A 20,565-nucleotide genomic window follows, 5' to 3' on the forward strand; every position below is an offset into this window, starting at 1 on the left:
GACCTGCGCCGCTTCCTGTGTGAGGCAGGGTCGTACTCTGCGGATGTTGTAGAGCATGAACCTACAGGAACGGGCCACCGCCATGATGTTGATTGAGAACGACAGGGTGTTGTCCAGGATCACGCCAAGGTTCTTAGCTCTCTGGGAGGAGGACACAATGGAGTTGTCAACCGTGATGGCGAGATCATGGAACGGGCAGTCCTTCCCCGGGAGGAAGAGCAGCTCCGTCTTGCCGAGGTTCAGCTTGAGGTGGTGATCCGTCATCCACACTGATATGTCTGCCAGACATGCAGAGATGCGATTCGCCACCTGGTCATCAGAAGGGGGAAAGGAGAAGATTAATTGTGTGTCGTCTGCATAGCAATGATAGGAGAGACCATGTGAGGTTATGACAGAGCCAAGTGACTTGGTGTATAGCGAGAATAGGAGAGGGCCTAGAACAGAGCCCTGGGGGACACCAGTGGTGAGAGCGCGTGGCGAGGAGACAGATTCTCGCCACGCCACCTGGTAGGAGCGACCTGTCAGGTAGGACGCAATCCAAGCGTGGGCCGCACCGGAGATGCCCAACTCGGAGAGGGTGGAGAGGAGGATCTGATGGTTCACAGTATCGAAGGCAGCCGATAGGTCTAGAAGGATGAGAGCAGAGGAGAGAGAGTTAGCTTTAGCAGTGCGGAGCGCCTCCGTGATACAGAGAAGAGCAGTCTCAGTTGAATGACTAGTCTTGAAACCTGACTGATTTGGATCAAGAAGGTCATTCTGAGAGAGATAGCGGGAGAGCTGGCCAAGGACGGCACGTTCAAGAGTTTTGGAGAGAAAAGAAAGAAGGGATACTGGTCTGTAGTTGTTGACATCGGAGGGATCGAGTGTAGGTTTTTTCAGAAGGGGTGCAACTCTCGCTCTCTTGAAGACGGAAGGGACGTAGCCAGCGGTCAGGGATGAGTTGATGAGCGAAGTGAGGTAAGGCAGAAGGTCTCCGGAAATGGTCTGGAGAAGAGAGGAGGGGATAGGGTCAAGCGGGCAGGTTGTTGGGCGGCCGGCCGTCACAAGAAGCGAGATTTCATCTGGAGAGAGAGGGGAGAAAGAGGTCAGAGCACAGGGTAGGGCAGTGTGAGCAGAACCAGCGGCGTCGTTTGACTTAGCAAACGAGGATCGGATGTCGTCGACCTTCTTTTCAAAATGGTTGACGAAGTCATCTGCAGAGAGGGAGGGGGGGGAGGGGGAGGAGGATTCAGGAGGGAGGAGAAGGTGGCAAAGAGCTTCCTAGGGTTAGAGGCAGATGCTTGGAATTTAGAGTGGTAGAAAGTGGCTTTAGCAGCAGAGACAGAGGAGGAAAATGTAGAGAGGAGGGAGTGAAAGGATGCCAGGTCCGCAGGGAGGCGAGTTTTCCTCCATTTCCGCTCGGCTGCCCGGAGCTCTGTTCTGTGAGCTCGCAATGAGTCGTCGAGCCACGGAGCGGGAGGGGAGGACCGAGCCGGCCTGGAGGATAGGGGACATAGAGAGTCAAAGGATGCAGAAAGGGAAGAGAGGAGGGTTGAGGAGGCAGAATCAGGAGATAGGTTGGAGAAGGTATGAGCAGAGGGAAGAGATGATAGGATGGAAGAGGAGAGAGTAGCGGGGGGAGAGAGAGCGAAGGTTGGGACGGCGCGATACCATCCGAGTAGGGGCGGTGTGGGAAGTGTTGGATGAGAGCGAGAGGGAAAAGGATACAAGGTAGTGGTCGGAGACTTGGAGGGAAGTTGCAATGAGGTTAGTGGAAGAACAGCATCTAGTAAGAGTCAATGATGTGTTGGATGAGATGGGACCCTGCCTTCACCTGGGGATATTTGTTGGATCCGTCACAACAGGTGATGAGGACCTCATCCTCAAGCTGCGCAAAGAAAGCCAGGGACTGCAGTGTGCTCCAGTCTCCAGCAGGGGGCAGTAAAACCCCACGGACCTGAAATGGACTGCAGTGTGCTCCAGTCTCCAGCAGGGGGCAGTAATACCCTATGTGTTCCAGTCTCCAACATGATTCAAAAACATGTTAACGACATCATGCTACCACGTTCCCCAAGGGCACCCCCCCCCCCATGCTCAACTCAAAAGATGGCGCACAGAATGCAAAAATATTCTTAGAAATATTTAACCTCCACACATTAACAAGTCCAATAGCTCAAATGAAAGATAAACACCTTGTTCATCTTCCCAGCGAGTCAGATTTCTAAAATGTTTTACGGCGAAAACATAGCTCATATGTATATCAAACCACCACAAAGACACATACAATATGTAGCCATTTTGTCAAACAAGATGCAATTACAAACGCAGGATTAAAAGAAAAATAATTCACTAACCTTTTGAAAATCTTCATCAGATCACAGTAATAGGACATGTTACACAGTACATTTATGTTTTTTTCAATAATATGCAATTTATATCCATAAATCTCCGTTTACATTGAGCCATGTTCAAAAAATGCTACAAAAATGTTAGGAGAAATTATAGATAACTCCGGCAGATAACAGCAATACACATTACATTTACATTTAAGTAATTTAGCAGACGCTCTTACTTTGACTAAATATACATGTTCTACATATAGTTAGAAACATACACTGCTTCTTAATGCAACCGCTGTGTTACATTTATTTTTAACGTTACAGAAATCGTTCACTGGGCAATAATCTGAGGCGGCGCTCAGACGTAAGCAATATTTCTCTGCTATGTTGGAGTCAACAGAAATACAAAATTACAAAATAAATATTCCCTTACCTTTGATGGTCTTCGATCAGAATGTAGTGGAAGGAGTCAAACTTACCCAATACATCGTTTGTGTGTCTCTGTATTAGCATATGCTAACAGCTTCAGCTGAAATGCACCCAAAATGACTTCTGGTCCCGCACAGTTGCGCATCAAAACTTCAAAATTACATATTATATGTTATCCAAACTGGTCAAACTAAGTGCAGAATCAAGCTTTAGGATGTTATTAACGTACAAAACAATTGGCGATTCGACCGGACAAAAGCAGCTCCTCTCAGGCAATCTGGAACAAAGGAATGATTGTGTACCAGTCGCGCCAGAACGCGAGTCTATTTTATCGCGACGCCTAGTATTTTGGCTGCCAAAAGGTCAAAGCTCGCGGGATTTTTCCATTACTCGCCCTATTGAAAGAACACATCCCGCCGAAGACACAGAAACTGTTCCCAGATCCGTAGCTGGTTGGGAAGGGTGGGGGCGATGACGTCAAAGTTGGGGTAACTTTCCTGATGAGAGAGAGAGTTTGGGAGAATGGCTGCCCTGTGAGTTCTGCTTTACATACAGACATAATTTGAACGGTTTTAGAAGCTTTAGAGTGTTTTCTATTCAATAATAATTATTATATGCATATATTAGCAATTTTGGACAGATTTTTTTTCTGTTTACTATGGGCACGCAATTCCTCCAAAGGGGGCAGTATTGTGCGTAGCCTTAACAAAATGTTAAAATGTCTTCATAAATGGACATTTTGGGTATACAAGTACCGATTTAATCGAAAAAAAAGACCCAATTGTGATGTTTATGGGACATATAGGAGTGCCAACAAAGAAGCTCGTCAAAGGTAATGAATGTTTTATATTTTATTTCAGCGTTTTGTGTAGCGCCGTCTACGCTAATTCCTTTGTTTACGTCCCCTTCTGATATTTTGGGGTGTTGCCTGCTATCAGATAATAGCTTCTCATGCTTTCGCTGAAAAGCATTTTACAAATCTGACTCATTGGCTAGATTCACAACGAGTGTAGCTTGAATTGAGTACCCTGCATGTGAGTTTTAATGAACGTTTGAGTGAACGAGTGCTATTAGCATTTGGCGTAGCGCATTTGCATTTATTGTTGGCAAGGTGGGACGCTTGCGTGTCGGGTGGGCCAGAGAGGTTAATGAATATGATGTCAGTTCGGTTGTCATCTGAAACATTCTCATCAATGAGAAGATGACATAAACCCTACAGTGGAAAGTCTACACATCAGAGTTATCAGACTCACATGGAATTAATGTTCAATTTAAATGTTTGAATATTAAATTATTCGTGATGGGATGAAATGTTATTTTAGCTTCTAAAATGTGAGATTTGGGTTTTCATAAGATAGGGCTGCTCAATCAGTGGCCCACCCTTTGGATGGGCTATAAAACTTTTCAAACACGCCCTCCTCTCCCTTCCTACATAAGCCCTTGATGACTATATAACCTCCTGTTCCAAAGATGTGAGGACGCCCTTCCGATGTCAGAATGGTTCAGATAATAACTATTCGGTGAACAAAATAAACAACGGTCAACCCAAATACACACAGGGTGAAATTATCCAACACAGGATAAAGACTAACCGGAGAATAAGAAACACAAAACACCGACAGACAAAAAGAATGACAAAATAAACAATCCCGCACAAAACAAGGGCGGGACAACCTACATTAAATACAGACACTAATTAACTAAACAACACACCGGTGAAACCAATCAGACAAAACCAACAGATACACGAAAAAGGGATCGGTAGTGGCTAATAGGACGGTGACGACGACCGCCGAGCACCGCCCGAACGGGCAGGAGAGCCAACTTCGGCGGAAGTCGTGACAATAGGATATAAAAGATGACATGTTTAGAGGGGTTGAACTCTGTATATGGCTCAGAGGGAGGTCAATCACTTTGTACCTTGACCTTAACACTGATAGCAGCAGCAACAACCACAGCAGAGAAGTTGGCTGTGTCGACAGACAGACAGACAGACAGACAGACAGACAGACAGACAGACAGACAGACAGACAGACAGACAGTTTACTATGACTGGATGAAGGGACACAGGGTTGAATGCTTCCTTTAGGTCTCTTGGGATTTAAACTGTGACTACAGAGAGAGAGTCCTAACCATTCAATCAATGTAGACAAAAAACAGTCATCATTAACACCATACTGAGTGGAGACTCTTATAATATAATACATTATAATATAATGACTAGAATAGAATAAGGTTTTTGACATGAAAGCACCGCCAGATGTTTGGACTTTTTAGCAGAAGTTCTAATCCAGAGCAATTTGCAGGAACAATTATGGTTAAGTGTCTTGTTCAAGGGAACATAGACAGAGGTTTCACCAAGTCAGCTCAGGGATTCAAACCAGCAACCTTTCAGTTACTGTCTCTATGCTCTAAACCACTAGAATACCTGTCACCTTGACAGTGTGTCTCTGTACCTCTCAGTCTCTAAACCACTAGGATACCTGTCACCTTGACAGTGTGTCTCTGTACCTCTCAGTCTCTAAACCACTAGGATACCTGTCACCTTGACAGTGTGTCTCTCTACCTCTCAGTCTCTAAACCACTAGGATACCTGTCACCTTGACAGTGTGTCTCTGTACCTCTCAGTCTCTAAACCACTAGGATACCTGTCACCTTGACAGTGTGTCTCTGTACCTCTCAGTCTCTAAACCACTAGGATACCTGTCACCTTGACAGTGTGTACCTCTCAGTCTCTAAACCACGAGGATACCTGTCACCTTGACAGTGTGTCAGTCTCTAAACCACTAGGATACCTGTCACCTTGACAGTGTGTCTCTGTACCTCTCAGTCTCTAAACCACTAGGATACCTGTCACCTTGACAGTGTGTCTCTGTACCTCTCAGTCTCTAAACCACGAGGATACCTGTCACCTTGACAGTGTGTCTCTGTACCTCTCAGTCTCTAAACCAATAGGATACCTGTCACCTTGACAGTGTGTCTCTGTACCTCTCAGTCTCTAAACCACGAGGATACCTGTCACCTTGACAGTGTGTCTCTCTACCTCTCAGTCTCTGAAGACACCCAGCCATGATCGTTTAGAAAATGAATGGACCAAGGCACAGCGTGAGTAGAGTTCCACATGTTTAATGGAAACGAAACTCACCAAAACAAAGAAACGTGAAGCCAATGTTGTCCTCACTATACATAAACAAGATCCCACACACAACAGGTGGAAAAAAGGCTGCCTAAATATGATCCCCAATCAGAGACAACGATAGACATGCCTCTGATTCGGAACCATACCAGGCCAACATAGAAATGCAAAAACTAGAACTATGTTCATAACCCCGTCCACCTATAAGATGTGGGGGATCTGTATGACTAAGAAGAGACGCAAAGAACTCTGATTGTAAAACGTCTGGGGTTACTGCTGAATGTAGTACCTCTACCCCTGACCCTAGACCTGTCAGTAATAACCACACTGTAATGTAAAGTGTTACATCATTCTCTAACCCTGACCCTAGACCTGTCAGTAATAAACACACTGTAATGTAAAGTGTTACATCATTCTCTAACCCTGACCCTAGACCTGTCAGTAATAAACACACTGCAATGTAAAGTGTTACATCATTCTCTAACCCTGACCCTAGACCTGTCAGTAATAAACACACTGTAATGTAAAGTGTTACATCATTCTCTAACCCTGACCCTAGACCTGTCAGTAATAAACACACTGTAATGTAAAGTGTTACATCATTCTCTAACCCTGACCCTAGACCTGTCAGTAATAAACACACTGTAATGTAAAGTGTTACATCATTCTCTAACCCTGACCCTAGACCTGTCAGTAATAACCACACTGTAATGTAAAGTGTTACATCATTCTCTAACCCTGACCCTAGACCTGTCAGTAATAAACACACTGTAATGTAAAGTGTTACATCATTCTCTGACCCTGACCCTAGACCTGTCAGTAATAAACACACTGTAATGTAAAGTGTTACATCATTCTCTAACCCTGACCCTAGACCTGTCAGTAATAAACACACTGTAATGTAAAGTGTTACATCATTCTCTAACCCTGACCCTAGACCTGTCAGTAATAACCACACTGTAATGTAAAGTGTTACATCATTCTCTAACCCTGACCCTAGACCTGTCAGTAATAAACACACTGTAATGTAAAGTGTTACATCATTCTCTAACCCTGACCCTAGACCTGTCAGTAATCAGTAATAAACACACTGTAATGTAAAGTGTTACATCATTCTCTAACCCTGACCCTAGACCTGTCAGTAATAAACACACTGTAATGTAAAGTGTTACATCATTCTCTAACCCTGACCCTAGACCTGTCAGTAATAAACACACTGTAATGTAAAGTGTTACATCATTCTCTAACCCTGACCCTAGACCTGTCAGTAATAAACACACTGTAATGTAAAGTGTTACATCATTCTCTAACCCTGACCCTAGACCTGTCAGTAATAAACACACTGTAATGTAAAGTGTTACATCATTCTCTAACCCTGACCCTAGACCTGTCAGTAATAAACACACTGTAATGTAAAGTGTTACATCATTCTCTAACCCTGACCCTAGACCTGTCAGTAATAACCACACTGTAATGTAAAGTGTTACATCATTCTCTAACCCTGACCCTAGACCTGTCAGTAATAAACACACTGTAATGTAAAGTGTTACATCATTCTCTAACCCTGACCCTAGACCTGTCAGTAATAAACACACTGTAATGTAAAGTGTTACATCATTCTCTAACCCTGACCCTAGACCTGTCAGTAATAAACACACTGTAATGTAAAGTGTTACATCATTCTCTAACCCTGACCCTAGACCTGTCAGTAATAACCACACTGTAATGTAAAGTGTTACATCATTCTCTAACCCTGACCCTAGACCTGTCAGTAATAAACACACTGTAATGTAAAGTGTTACATCATTCTCACCCTGACCCTAGACCTGTCAGTAATAAACACACTGTAATGTAAAGTGTTACATCATTCTCTAACCCTGACCCTAGACCTGTCAGTAATAAACACACTGTAATGTAAAGTGTTACATCATTCTCTAACCCTGACCCTAGACCTGTCAGTAATAAACACACTGTAATGTAAAGTGTTACATCATTCTCTAACCCTGACCCTAGACCTGTCAGTAATAACCACACTGTAATGTAAAGTGTTACATCATTCTCTAACCCTGACCCTAGACCTGTCAGTAATAACACACTGTAATGTAAAGTGTTACATCATTCTCTAACCCTGACCCTAGACCTGTCAGTAATAAACACACTGTAATGTAAAGTGTTACATCATTCTCTAACCCTGACCCTAGACCTGTCAGTAATAAACACACTGTAATGTAAAGTGTTACATCATTCTCTAACCCTGACCCTAGACCTGTCAGTAATAAACACACTGTAATGTAAAGTGTTACATCATTCTCTAACCCTGACCCTAGACCTGTCAGTAATAAACACACTGTAATGTAAAGTGTTACATCATTCTCTAACCCTGACCCTAGACCTGTCAGTAATAAACACACTGTAATGTAAAGTGTTACATCATTCTCTAACCCTGACCCTAGACCTGTCAGTAATAACCACACTGTAATGTAAAGTGTTACATCATTCTCTAACCCTGACCCTAGACCTGTCAGTAATAACCACACTGTAATGTAAAGTGTTACATCATTCTCTAACCCTGACCCTAGACCTGTCAGTAATAAACACTGTAATGTAAAGTGTTACATCATTCTCTAACCCTGACCCTAGACCTGTCAGTAATAAACACACTGTAATGTAAAGTGTTACATCATTCTCTAACCCTGACCCTAGACCTGTCAGTAATAAACACACTGTAATGTAAAGTGTTACATCATTCTCTAACCCTGACCCTAGACCTGTCAGTAATAAACACACTGTAATGTAAAGTATTACCTCATTCTCAATGATCAGTCAATACATACAGTATTCATTTCACCTACAGTACATTGTATCAATATCAAGTTCCCTCCTCATTACAACTACTTATTAATTATTATAGACAAGTGAGTTATTGGGGCGGCAGGGTAGCCTAGTGGTTAGAGCGTTGGACTAGTAACCGGAAGGTTGCAAGTTCAAACCCCTGAGCTGACAAGGTACAAATCTGTCGTTCTGCCACTGAACAGGCAGTTAACCCACTGTTCACAGGCCGTCATTGAAAATAAGAATTTGTTCTTAACTGACTTGCCTGATTAAATAAAGTTATAAGGCATTATAAAGGTAATTAAAATAATTATAGATATGGACTTCATAGAAACTGTTACCCTTTATATATTCTAACCACTCTATTTAATTTATTCCATATTAAGGGTCCTAACCTAGGAACTAAAATATTGTCTCCTTCTCAACTTTGCCTCTCTCTCTCCCTCCCGTCCTCTAACCCCTCCCTCTCTCACTCCCTCCTTCCCTCCCTCTAACCCCACCCCTCTGGCAGAACCAGGAAGTCCCTCCCCTTCCCACAAACTCTCTTCTGAGGAAACTAAACTGATCTGAGTCTCTCTGTCGTCTGTCTGTGTGAGAGTGAACAACCGTCCAAATGGCTCAACAGGGAGTTCTGCTGGACCAGGACCAGTTCTGTTGTTCTGTCTGTCTGGATCTACTGAAGGAGCCGGTCACTATTCCCTGTGGACACAGTTACTGTAGGAGCTGTATTGAGGGCTGCTGGGATCAGGATGATCTGAAAGGGGTCTATAGCTGTCCTCAGTGCAGAGAGACCTTCACTCCAAGGCCTAATCTGAGGAAAAATAACATGTTGGCTGAGCTGGTGGAGAAACTGAGGAAGACAGGACTCCAGGCTGCTCCCCCTCCTGCTCTGTGCTATGCTGGACCTGGAGATGTGGCGTGTGATGTCTGCACTGGGACCAGAAAGCAGAAAGCCCTCATGTCCTGTCTGGCATGTCTGGCCTCTTACTGTGAGACTCACCTCCAACCTCACTATGAGTCTCCTGCTTTCAAGAAGCACAAGCTGGTCAAAGCCACCGCACAACTACAGGAGAAGATCTGCTCTCATCATGACAAACTGCTGGAGGTTTACTGTCGTACCGATCAGCAGTGTATCTGTTATCTGTGTACAATGGATGAACATAAAGGCCATGATACAGTGTCAGCTGCAGCAGAGAGGACTGAGAAACAGGTAAGACCAGAACAACTTGTTGGTGACTGTCTGATAAACAAAGAATTAAAGATACAGTAGAAACTAAATATGTTTGAATATGAGATCATTATATTATATACAATATGAAATGGATCCACAAATATGAACACAAACCTTGAGTATATAGATATGTTAACCCAGATTCTCCAAATGTATCACCATTTTCTAAAGTCAATCACTATTATCATTCTGAATGGCCTTTTATGAGTCCAAAGTTCAGTCTCAACTCTTTGATACATGAAATCCTGCCATAAAAACTACAATCATTCACATAGCAACATAATATAATATTGTAAAGGGACTTCCTCAGGATTGTAGACCTTCCTCTCTATGGGTCCTATGTCACATTACTATACTATTGATCTACTGGACTAATAAAGCTTGATAGCTCATTGAAGAGTGATTCTCCACAGAGGCAGCTGGGGATGAGTCAGCAGAAGGTCCAGCAGAGATTCCAGGAGAGAGAGAAGGAGCTGAAGAAGCTCCAACAGGCTGTGAAGTCTTTCAAGGTGAGTATTGTTGACCAGAGGAGACACACCATTTCACTTCTCTCCTCCAGTCAGAGAGAGAGAGAGAGGGGCCCCTATCCAATCCCACTGACCCCACTGTTGGGAACAGGCTGTCTGGACCCCTTTCAGAGAATAGACTGGTTCATGTAACCAACTGGGCTGCCTCATCACATAACCATGAGTAACCATGACTGACTCATGCCCCCTATACATTAAAATGGAACTCTCTCTCTCAATTCGATTTAAAGGTCTTTATTGGCATGGAAATATATGTTTATATTGCCAAAGCAAGTGAAATAGACAATAAACAAAAGTGAAATAAACAATCAGAAATGAACAGTAAACATTACACTTGGAAGTGATTTGGGGGATGGGGAGGGTCTATTAGAAGTTAGTAGGACTCTTTTATTTTCTCAGAAGTACTGAGTTCGGTAGGAGGATTTAGAGGTGTAAACCGTGATTGAACACACTCCAGAACAGTAGGTGGCGCCATGCACCTTTAACGTTGGTTTGAGGATCTCCATTATATCATAGAAGAAGTTGGTCTGTGAGGGTTTTAATGTTGGTTTGTGGACCACACCTCTTAAAGGATAGGGTGCAGCATTTCTACTTTTTGATAAAAAGCATGTGGGTTTTGTTGTTCAACTTCCTGCTACTCATGCCAGGACTATAGTATATGCATATGATTAGTATGTGTGGATAGAAAACACTCTGAAGTTTCTAAAACTGGTTCAATCATGTCTGTGACTATAACAGAACTTATGTAGCAGGCAAAAGCCCAAGGAAAAACTGTTCAGAAAAACAAAAATCCCTCTGGCAGTTCCCTGAATTGTCTTTGTCAAGGGAAATTAGATAGCGCCCAGTTTACAGTTCCTACAACTTCCACAGGATGTCACCAGTCTTTGGGTTGAAGTTAATCATTGGTGAAACGAAGAAGAGGCAGAGGTGACACTGTGGATTATGTTATGGAAGAGAGAAAACCGTGCATGTATTGTTGACTTGCTGTTATTGAATACAGATCGCCCCGTCAACAATTTGATCGATTATTAACGTTTAAAAATACCTAAAGTTGGATTACAAAAGTAGTTTGAAGTATTTTGGCATAGTTTTAAGCAACTTTTGAAATGTTTTGTCATGACGTTGCGTTTTGGAAAGCTGTTTTTTTTCTGGATCAAAACGGGCTTTATAAATGTTCATTTGGGGTAAACATGGACGGAATTAATCGAAAAAAGGACCAATTGTGATGTTTATGGGACATATTGCAGTGCCAACAAAGAAGCTCGTCAAAGGTAATGCATGTTTTATATTTTATTTCAGCGTTTTGTGTAGCGCCGGCGACGCTAATTCATTTGTTTACATCTCGTTCAGGTGGTTCAGGGGGGTGCATGCTATCAGATAATAGCTTCTCATGCTTTCGCCGAAAAGCATTTTTAAAGTCTGACGTGTTGGCTGGATTCATAACGAGTGTAGCTTTAATTGAGTACCCTGCATGTGTGATTTAATGAAAGTTTGAGTTTTATCGCGTATTATTTGAATTTGGCGCTATGCATTTCCCCAGGCTATTGGCCACACGAGACGCCTCCATATCCCCAAAATAAGATTTGAGGACCTCCATTATATCATAGAAGAAGAAGTTGGTCTGTGAGGATTTTGTTGTTCCTGAGGAGGGCTACTATTATTTTTATTTTCAAGTATTTTCAGAATGTTTTAAAGCCAAAGCTAAAGCTTCCCTAAACAATTCAATATATCAGTCAATATATTTTCTCTGTGATTTATTTTCTCTCCGTCAACCGTTCCATCGCATCTTAACCGTCTTACCGGGCGGGCACTAGGACCCGGGGGAGGCTGCTGCTGCAGAGGCTGCTGCACGGCTCGTGACTGTCAGACCTCCTTGTAGCTCATTGGTTAAGCTGTGGCTCGAGACTGTTAACAGTTAACGGACAGGAAACGGCTCTGACAGGACACATTCATGTCGAGGCAGTGATGTGAATGTGTGGTAAGTTAGAATAGAGAGAGAGTTTTCACTACTATAGACTTTGGTCATAATCAAAGCTTTGTTAACCAATAGGTTTTTATGTGAGGCTGCCTGTAAGTTACAGTGTAACAGACGTTACTAACGGTAACGGTGTCTTTTAAATTCAACATAAGTTATGTGGCGATGATATCTAGTTAACGTTGTATTTAATGTAGTGTAATGACCTGACTCGATCATAAAGGAACAATTGTCCAGACAGAGGATCGAGTTACGAATTGACGGTTTATTAGCAACTTTACACAGGCTACTGTTTGGCCTGAGCTCACGCCAAATAAATGAAAGATACCCCACAAGCCAATCGGGACCTTCTCTTGTGAAGCCCAGACGTCAGAGAGAGAACAAAGGCTGAAGCTTAACTTCCAATGCCCCGCCCCCTCCACGCCACTCCGCCAACCACCAGGATGCCCGGCATCAGAACATCCCAGGCATTCCTGTGATTGGCAGATAGCAGGTTGATTGACATGTCGGACCCCGCGAACACTGGGAACTGGTAAGTACAACACAACCAGCTACTAGCCGAACACATAACACACAGCTGTCTGTGCGGGTCGCTACAGTAGTTTTACTATCTGTGCCAGGCTATAAATGACACAGATAATATCTAGTTAACGTTGTATTTAATTGATCACAGCTTTCTGCTTTCCATGTAGAGTTTTTGGTAAAAAACATTACATTTGATTATTTTGTCAGCAAAAATTGGATAAAAATCTTTGTTTATCTTTGTCAAACAGGCTGGACGTCCTCCCAAAGATATTCTTAAAGTTCTGAATGATGATATGAGATATATATAGAGGAGAGTAGTGCAGGACCAAGAGGTGTTCGGTACCTGTCTGTCCAGGAGGGAGGAGAGTAGAGCAGGACCAAGAGGTGTTCTGTACCTGTCTGTCCAGGAGGGAGGAGAGTAGAGCAGGACCAAGAGGTGTTCTGTACCTGTCTGTCCAGGAGGGAGGAGAGTAGAGCAGGACCAAGAGGTGTTCTGTACCTGTCTGTCCAGGAGGGAGGAGAGTAGAGCAGGACCAAGAGGTGTTCTGTACCTGTCTGTCCAGGAGGGAGGAGAGTAGAGCAGGACCAAGAGGTGTTCTGTACCTGTCTGTCCAGGAGGGAGGAGAGTAGAGCAGGACCAAGAGGTGTTCTGTACCTGTCTGTCCAGGAGGGAGGAGAGTAGAGCAGGACCAAGAGGTGTCCTGTACCTGTCTGTCCAGGAGGGGGAGAGTAGAGCAGGACCAAGAGGTGTCCTGTACCTGTCTGTCCAGGAGGGGGAGAGTAGAGCAGGACCAAGAGGTGTCCTGTACCTGTCTGTCCAGGAGGGGGGAGAGTAGAGCAGGACCAAGAGGTGTCCTGTACCTGTCTGTCCAGGAGGGGGGAGAGTAGAGCAGGACCAAGAGGTGTTCTGTACCTGTCTGTCCAGGAGGGAGGAGAGTAGAGCAGGACCAAGAGGTGTTCTGTACCTGTCTGTCCAGAGTTGTTCTGGACAAGGCCTGGTCTGACTCAATGAGGTGCGAGAGGCTACTGTCTCTCTCTGTCTCTCTCTGTCTCAATTCAATTCAAAGGGCTTTATTGGCATGGGAAACATGTGTTAACATTGCCAAAGCAAGTAAGGTAAACCATAAAAATTAACAGTAGACATCACACATACAGAAGTTTCAAAACAATAAAGACATTACAAATGTCATATTATATATATATATATATATACAGTGTTTTTACAAGGTACAAATGGTAAGGACACAAGATAAAATAAATAAGCATAGATATGTGTTGTATTTACAATGGTGTTTGTTCCTCACTGGTTGCCCTCGTCTCTCTGTCTCTCTGTCTCTCTCTCAATTCAATTCAAGGGGTTTTAATGGCATGGGTAACATGTGTTAACATTGCCAAGGCAAGTAAGGTAGATAATATATAAAGTGAAATAAACAATAAAAATTAACAGTAGACATCACACATACAGAAGTTTCAAAACAATAAAGACATCACAAATGTCATATTATATATATATATACAGTGTTTTTACAATGTACAAATGGTTAAGGACACAAGATAAAATAAATAAGCATAGATATGGGTTGTATTTACAATGGTGCGTGTTCTTCACTGGTTGCCCTTTTCTCGTGGCAACAGGTCACAAATCTTGCTGCTCTGATGGCACACTGTGGAATTTCACCCAGTAGATATGGGAGTTTTTCAAAATTGGATTTGTTTTCGAATTCTTTGTGGATCTGTGTAATCTGAGGGAAATATGTCTCTCTAATATGGTCATACATTGGGCAGGAGGTTAGGAAGTGCAGCTCAGTTTCCACCTCATTTTGTGGGCAGTGAGCACATAGCCTGTCTTCTCTTGAGAGCCATGTCTGCCTACGGCGGCCTTTCTCAATAGCAAGGCTATGCTCGCTGAGTCTGTACATAGTCAAAGCTTCCCTTAATTTTGGGTCAGTCACAGTGGTCAGGTATTCTGCCGCTGTGTACTCTCTGTGTAGGGCCCAATAGCATTCTAGTTTGCTCTGTTTTTTTTGTTAATTCTTTCCAATGTGTCAAGTAATTATCTTTTTGTTTTCTCATGATTTGGTTGGGTCTAATTGTGCTGCTGTCCTGGGGCTCTGTAGGGTGTGTTTGTGAACAGAGCCCCAGGACCAGCTTGCTTAGGGGACTCTTCTCCAGGTTCATCTCTCTGTAGGTGACGGCTTTGTTGTGGAAGGTTTGGGAATCGCTTCCTTTTAGGTGGTTATAGAATTTAACAGCTCTTTTCTGGATTTTGATAATTAGTGGGTATCGGCCTAATTCTGCTCTGCATGCATTATTTGGTGTTCTACGTTGTACACTGAGGATATTTTTGCAGAATTCTGCGTGCAGAGTCTCAATTTGGTGTTTGTCCCATTTTGTGAAGTCTTGGTTGGTGAGCGGACCCCAGACCTCACAACCATAAAGGGCAATGGGCTCGATGACTGATTCAAGTATTTTTAGCCAAATCCTAATTGGTATGTTGAAATTTATGTTCCTTTTGATGGCATAGAATGCCCTTCTTGCCTTGTCTCTCAGATCGTTCACAGCTTTGTGGAAGTTACCTGTGGCGCTGATGTTTAGGCCAAGGTATGTATAGTTTTTTGTGTGCTCAAGGGCAACAGTGTCTAGATGGAATTTGTATTTGTGGTCCTGGTGACTGGACCTTTTTTGGAACACCATTATTTTGGTCTTACTGAGATTTACTGTCAGGGCCCAGGTCTGACAGAATCTGTGCATAAGACCTAGGTGCTGCTGTAGGCCCTCCTTGGTTGGTGACAGAAGCACCAGATCATCAGCAAACAGCAGACATTTGACTTCTGATTCTAGTAGGGTGAGGCCGGGTGCTGCAGACTTTTCTAGTGCCCGCGCCAGTTCGTTGATATATATGTTGAAGAGGGTGGGGCTTAAGCTGCATCCCTGTCTAACCCCACGACCCTGTGTGAAGAAATGTGTGTTTTTTGCCAATTTTAACCGCACACTTGTTGTTTGTGTACATGGATTTTATGATGTCGTATGTTTTACCCCCAACACCACTTTCCATCAGTTTGTATAGCAGACCCTCATGCCAAATTGAGTCGAAGGCTTTTTGAAATCAACAAAGCATGAGAAGACTTTGCCTTTGTTTTGGTTTGTTTGGTTGTCAATTAGGGTGTGCAGGGTGAATACATGGTCTGTTGTACGGTAATTTGGTAAAAAGCCAATTTGACATTTGCTCAGTACATTGTTTTCATTGAGGAAGTGTACAAGTCTGCTGTTAATGATAATGCAGAGGATTTTCCCAAGGTTACTGTTGACGCATATTCCACGGTAGTTATTGGGGTCAAATTTGTCTCCATTTTTGTGGATTGGGGTGATCAGTCCTTGGTTCCAAATATTGGGGAAGATGCCAGAGCTAAGGATGATGTTAAAGAGTTTTAGTATAGCCAATTGGAATTTGTTGTCTGTATATTTGATCATTTCATTGAGGATACCATCAACACCACAGGCCTTTTTGGGTTTGAGGGTTTTTATTTTGTCCTGTAACTCATTCAATGTTATTGGAGAATCCAGTGGGTTCTGGTAGTCTTTAATAGTTGATTCTAAGATCTGTATTTGATCATGTATATGTTTTTGCTCTTTATTCTTTGTTATAGAGCCAAAAAGATTGGAGAAGTGGTTTACCCATACATCTCCATTTTGGATAGATAATTCTTCGTGTTGTTGTTTGTTTAGTGTTTTCCAATTTTCCCAGAAGTGCTTAGAGTCTATGGATTCTTCAATTACATTGAGCTGATTTCTGACATGCTGTTCCTTCTTTTTCCGTAGTGTATTTCTGTATTGTTTTAGTGATTCACCATAGTGAAGGCGTAGACTCAGGTTTTCCGGGTCTCTATGTTTTTGGTTGGACAGGTTTCTCAATTTCTTTCTTAGAATTTTGCATTCTTCATCAAACCATTTGTCATTGTTGTTAATTTTCTTCGGTTTTCTATTTGAGATTTTTAGATTTGATAGGGAAGCTGAGAGGTCAAATATACTGTTAAGATTTTCTACTGCCAAGTTTACACCTTCACTATTACAGTGGAACGTTTTACCCAGGAAATTGTCTAAAAGGGATTGAATTTGTTGTTGCCTAATTGTTTTTTGGTAGGATTCCAAACTGAATTCCTTCCATCTATAGCATTTCTTAATGTTACTCAGTTCCTTTGGCTTTGATGCCTCATGATTGAGTATTGCTCTGTTTAAGTAGACTGTAATTTTGCTGTGGTCTGATAGGGGTGTCAGTGGGCTGACTGTGAACGCTCTGAGAGACTCTGGGTTGAGGTCAGTGATAAAGTAGTCTACAGTACTACTGCCAAGAGATGAGCTATAGGTGTACCTACCATAGGAGTCCCCTCGAAGCCTACCATTGACTATGTACATACCCAGCGTGCGACAGAGCTGCAGGAGTTGTGACCCGTTTTTGTTGGTTATGTTGTCATAGTTGTGCCTAGGGGGCATACGGGGAGGGAATGCTGTCACCTCCAGGCAGGTGTTTGTCCCCCTGTGTGCTAAGGGTGTCAGGTTCTTGTCCGGTTCTGGCATTTAGGTCACCACAGACTAGTACATGTCCCTGGGCCTGGAAGTGATTGATTTCCCCCTCCAGGATGGAGAAGCTGTCTTCATTAAAATATGGGGATTCTAGTGGGGGGATATAGGTAGCACACAGGAGGACATTTTTCTCTGTTAGAATAATTTCCTTTTGAATTTCTAGCCAAATGTAGAATGTTCCTGTTTTGATTAATTTAATGGAGTGAGTTAGGTCTGCTCTATACCAAATTAGCATACCCCCCGAGTCCCTTCCCTGTTTCACACCTGGTAGTTTGGTGGATGGGACTACCAGCTCTCTGTAACCTAGAGGGCATCCAGTGGGTCCGTCTCCTCTATACCAGGTTTCTTGCAGGATGACAATGTCTGTATTACCGATTTCTTTGGTGAAGTCCGGGTTTCTGCTCTTCAGGCCAAAGGCAGATGACCTCAGGCCTTGGATATTCCAGGATGAAATAGTAAAGGCTTTTTGTTCCATAAAGTGTCCAATGTTGTTGGTTGTGTTTGGCCTCAGGCCAGTAAGTGTGAGCAGAGTCTGCTGAGCATCTGGTACATGCCATTGGCTTGGGCGAGTGTGAGAGTGGGGGTTGGGACTGTTTGCCCGCTCACTACCTGGGCGTATGTGTATCTCTCTCTCTCTCTCTCTCTCTCTCTCCAGAGGTATCAGTCTCTCTCTCTCTCTCTCTCTCTCCAGAGGTATCAGTCTCTCTCTCTCCAGAGGTATCAGTCTCTCTCTCTCTCTCTCTCTCCAGAGGTATCAGTCTCTCTCCAGTATCAGTGTATCTTCAGACTTACCCAGCATCGTTGTCCGTCCTCTTCAGTCCTTTGGAGATGTGAGTCAGACTGTGTCTGAACTGAGAGAGAAACTAGAAGACTTCCTTAAAGGAGAATGGACCAAGATCTCCACTACAGGTGTGTTGAAAACAATAAGAACATCAACTTTAGACCATTGAAAGTTCCCTACTAGTCATATACATGTGGAATATGGTCTGATGATAACATTCCCTCTCTCTGTCAATGTGTTTGTGTGTCTGTAGTGAATATAGTGGATGTTGTACTGCCTCCAGAGCCCAAGACCAGAGAACAGTTGTTACAATGTGAGTCTCTTTATTGTGAAGTAACTAACAGTCTCTTTTTACTGACACTCCTAACAATCCCTCTAGAAATATATAGCAATAGTAGATCTAATCAAAGACTGGGTCTCTATCTGACTCCTCATATTTCTCTGATTTGATCTCTGCTGTGCTCTAATCAAAGACAGGGGAGATACAGTATCTGACTTAACTTATTGTTCTGACTCCCCTCGTTGGTCTCTGCTCTTCTCCCAGATTCCTGTCAGCTCACACTGGACCCAAACACAGCAGGCACACGCCTCTCTCTGTCTGAAGGGAACAGAAAGGTGACCTGTACAGGCCAAGTCCAACCATATCCTGACCATCCAGACAGATTCACCAACTACTGGTGGCAGGTTCTGTGTAGAGAGGGTCTGTCTGGACGCTGTTACTGGGAGGTGGAGAGGACTGGTGGTGTTGATACAGCAGTCTCATATAAAGACATCAGCAGAACAGGGAGAGATGGTGGATTTGGATACAATAACAAGTCCTGGAGTTTAGAGTACTATAGTGTTGGTTATTGTTTCAGACACAATAATGTTGTGACTAAAGTATCAGACCCTCAGTCCTCCAGAGTAGGAGTGTACCTGGATCACAAGGCAGGTACTCTGTCCTTCTACAGTGTCTCTGACACAATGACCCTCCTCCACAGAGTCCAGACCACATTCACTCAGCCCCTCTATCCTGGGTTTGGTCTCACTGGTTCTGCTGAGCTGGTTAAACTGTAAACTGATTTGTTACTAATTAAAATTCAATACAATGTTTTAATATTGTACATTTCCATGAATCATGATGTCTGGTGTTGATGTATATTGGTTGTCATTCAGAACCATTGATATGTTTTCTCAGTTGGTTCTCTGTCTCTATGTAATTCTCCTCAGTATCATTGATCAGCTTGTTGGCTCGGTCCTAATTGATGTGTTCTCTGTCACCTGGAGCTGCATGGAAAATGGTCCAGGAACTAAAGGACAATTCAGGACTAGTCAGCCCACTACAAGCTGGTATCACTTCCTTTCTACTAAACTATATGGTCTGGTTTCCCAGACACAGATGAATCCTAGTCCTGGACTAAACAGTATGTTCAATGTAGATGTCCAGGAAACCGGCCCTAAATGTGTCATCTTTCATCCTCCCATACTGCTCAGTCCAGCAACATTAAACCTGTCCAGCAGGTGGTGCTGTTGACCAAACAATAAAACCAGCAGATATCTTGACTTGCCACTCAGTATATCAGTAATGTTCAGAATAGTACTTTAATATCATTGGAGATTGATGGTCTTTTTAATCCACTATCCAGAGTCAGGAACAGATGAAGTTAGGTCTGCTACTGTTCACTGATTAAATATGATTTATGGTGATGGGAAATAATAAAAAACACTCAACTTCATCTAGTAATAGTTTTCCTTTGTTATTTATTCCAAGGTGTGTCTTTAACTTGTAAATGTATTGTGTGGAGGTGAGCTAGTGGTGTGGCTGATAGAATAGAATGAAGAGGGAGGAGGGGAGGAAGAGGGGAGGAGTGAAGGGCTGTTCAAGAAACCAGATGAGGAAGAGGAAGATGTTCAGGGGAATTACTGTCTCTGTTCCAAATGGTTCCCTATTCCCTACGTAGTGCACTACGGTGCTTCTGACCAGGTCTAAAGTAGTGTTCTACGTAGGGAATAGGGTGTAGATTTATTACAATATCATGCTTTAGTGTTTGGCACAAAAATATATTAGATCTCCACCCCCCACTTCCTGTCTGTCATCCCCCAGTTCTGTTAAGACTTCCTCTCATTGAACTGGGCCTCATTCTAAATGGTCACTTTGTATTGATAGTCCATACTGGTCTTTACTATGGTTCTACATACAGTACCTGTATTGATAGTCCATACTGGTCTTTACTATGGTTCTACATACAGT

General features: G+C 43.0%; 1 protein-coding gene and 1 pseudogene across 1 annotated transcript in view; both read left to right on the forward strand.

Moving 5' to 3' along the window:
• Positions 1-20,050, forward strand: part of LOC135532080 (E3 ubiquitin/ISG15 ligase TRIM25-like) — a 38,563-nt gene extending 18,513 nt beyond the window's left edge. The window contains exons 4-6 of the mRNA XM_064959724.1: positions 18,304-18,463; positions 18,589-18,648; positions 18,880-20,050. Coding sequence (XP_064815796.1) covers positions 18,304-18,463; positions 18,589-18,648; positions 18,880-19,391 — 732 coding nt within the window. The 3' untranslated portion in view covers positions 19,392-20,050. The remainder of the gene's footprint in view (positions 1-18,303; positions 18,464-18,588; positions 18,649-18,879) is intronic.
• LOC135532083 (E3 ubiquitin-protein ligase TRIM47-like) lies at positions 9,248-10,636 on the forward strand (annotated as a pseudogene).
• Positions 20,051-20,565: the final 515 nt, after the last annotated feature.

Source organism: Oncorhynchus masou, unplaced genomic scaffold (assembly GCF_036934945.1).
Source record: "Oncorhynchus masou masou isolate Uvic2021 unplaced genomic scaffold, UVic_Omas_1.1 unplaced_scaffold_1714, whole genome shotgun sequence".
NCBI classification, from domain to species: domain Eukaryota; kingdom Metazoa; phylum Chordata; class Actinopteri; order Salmoniformes; family Salmonidae; genus Oncorhynchus; species Oncorhynchus masou.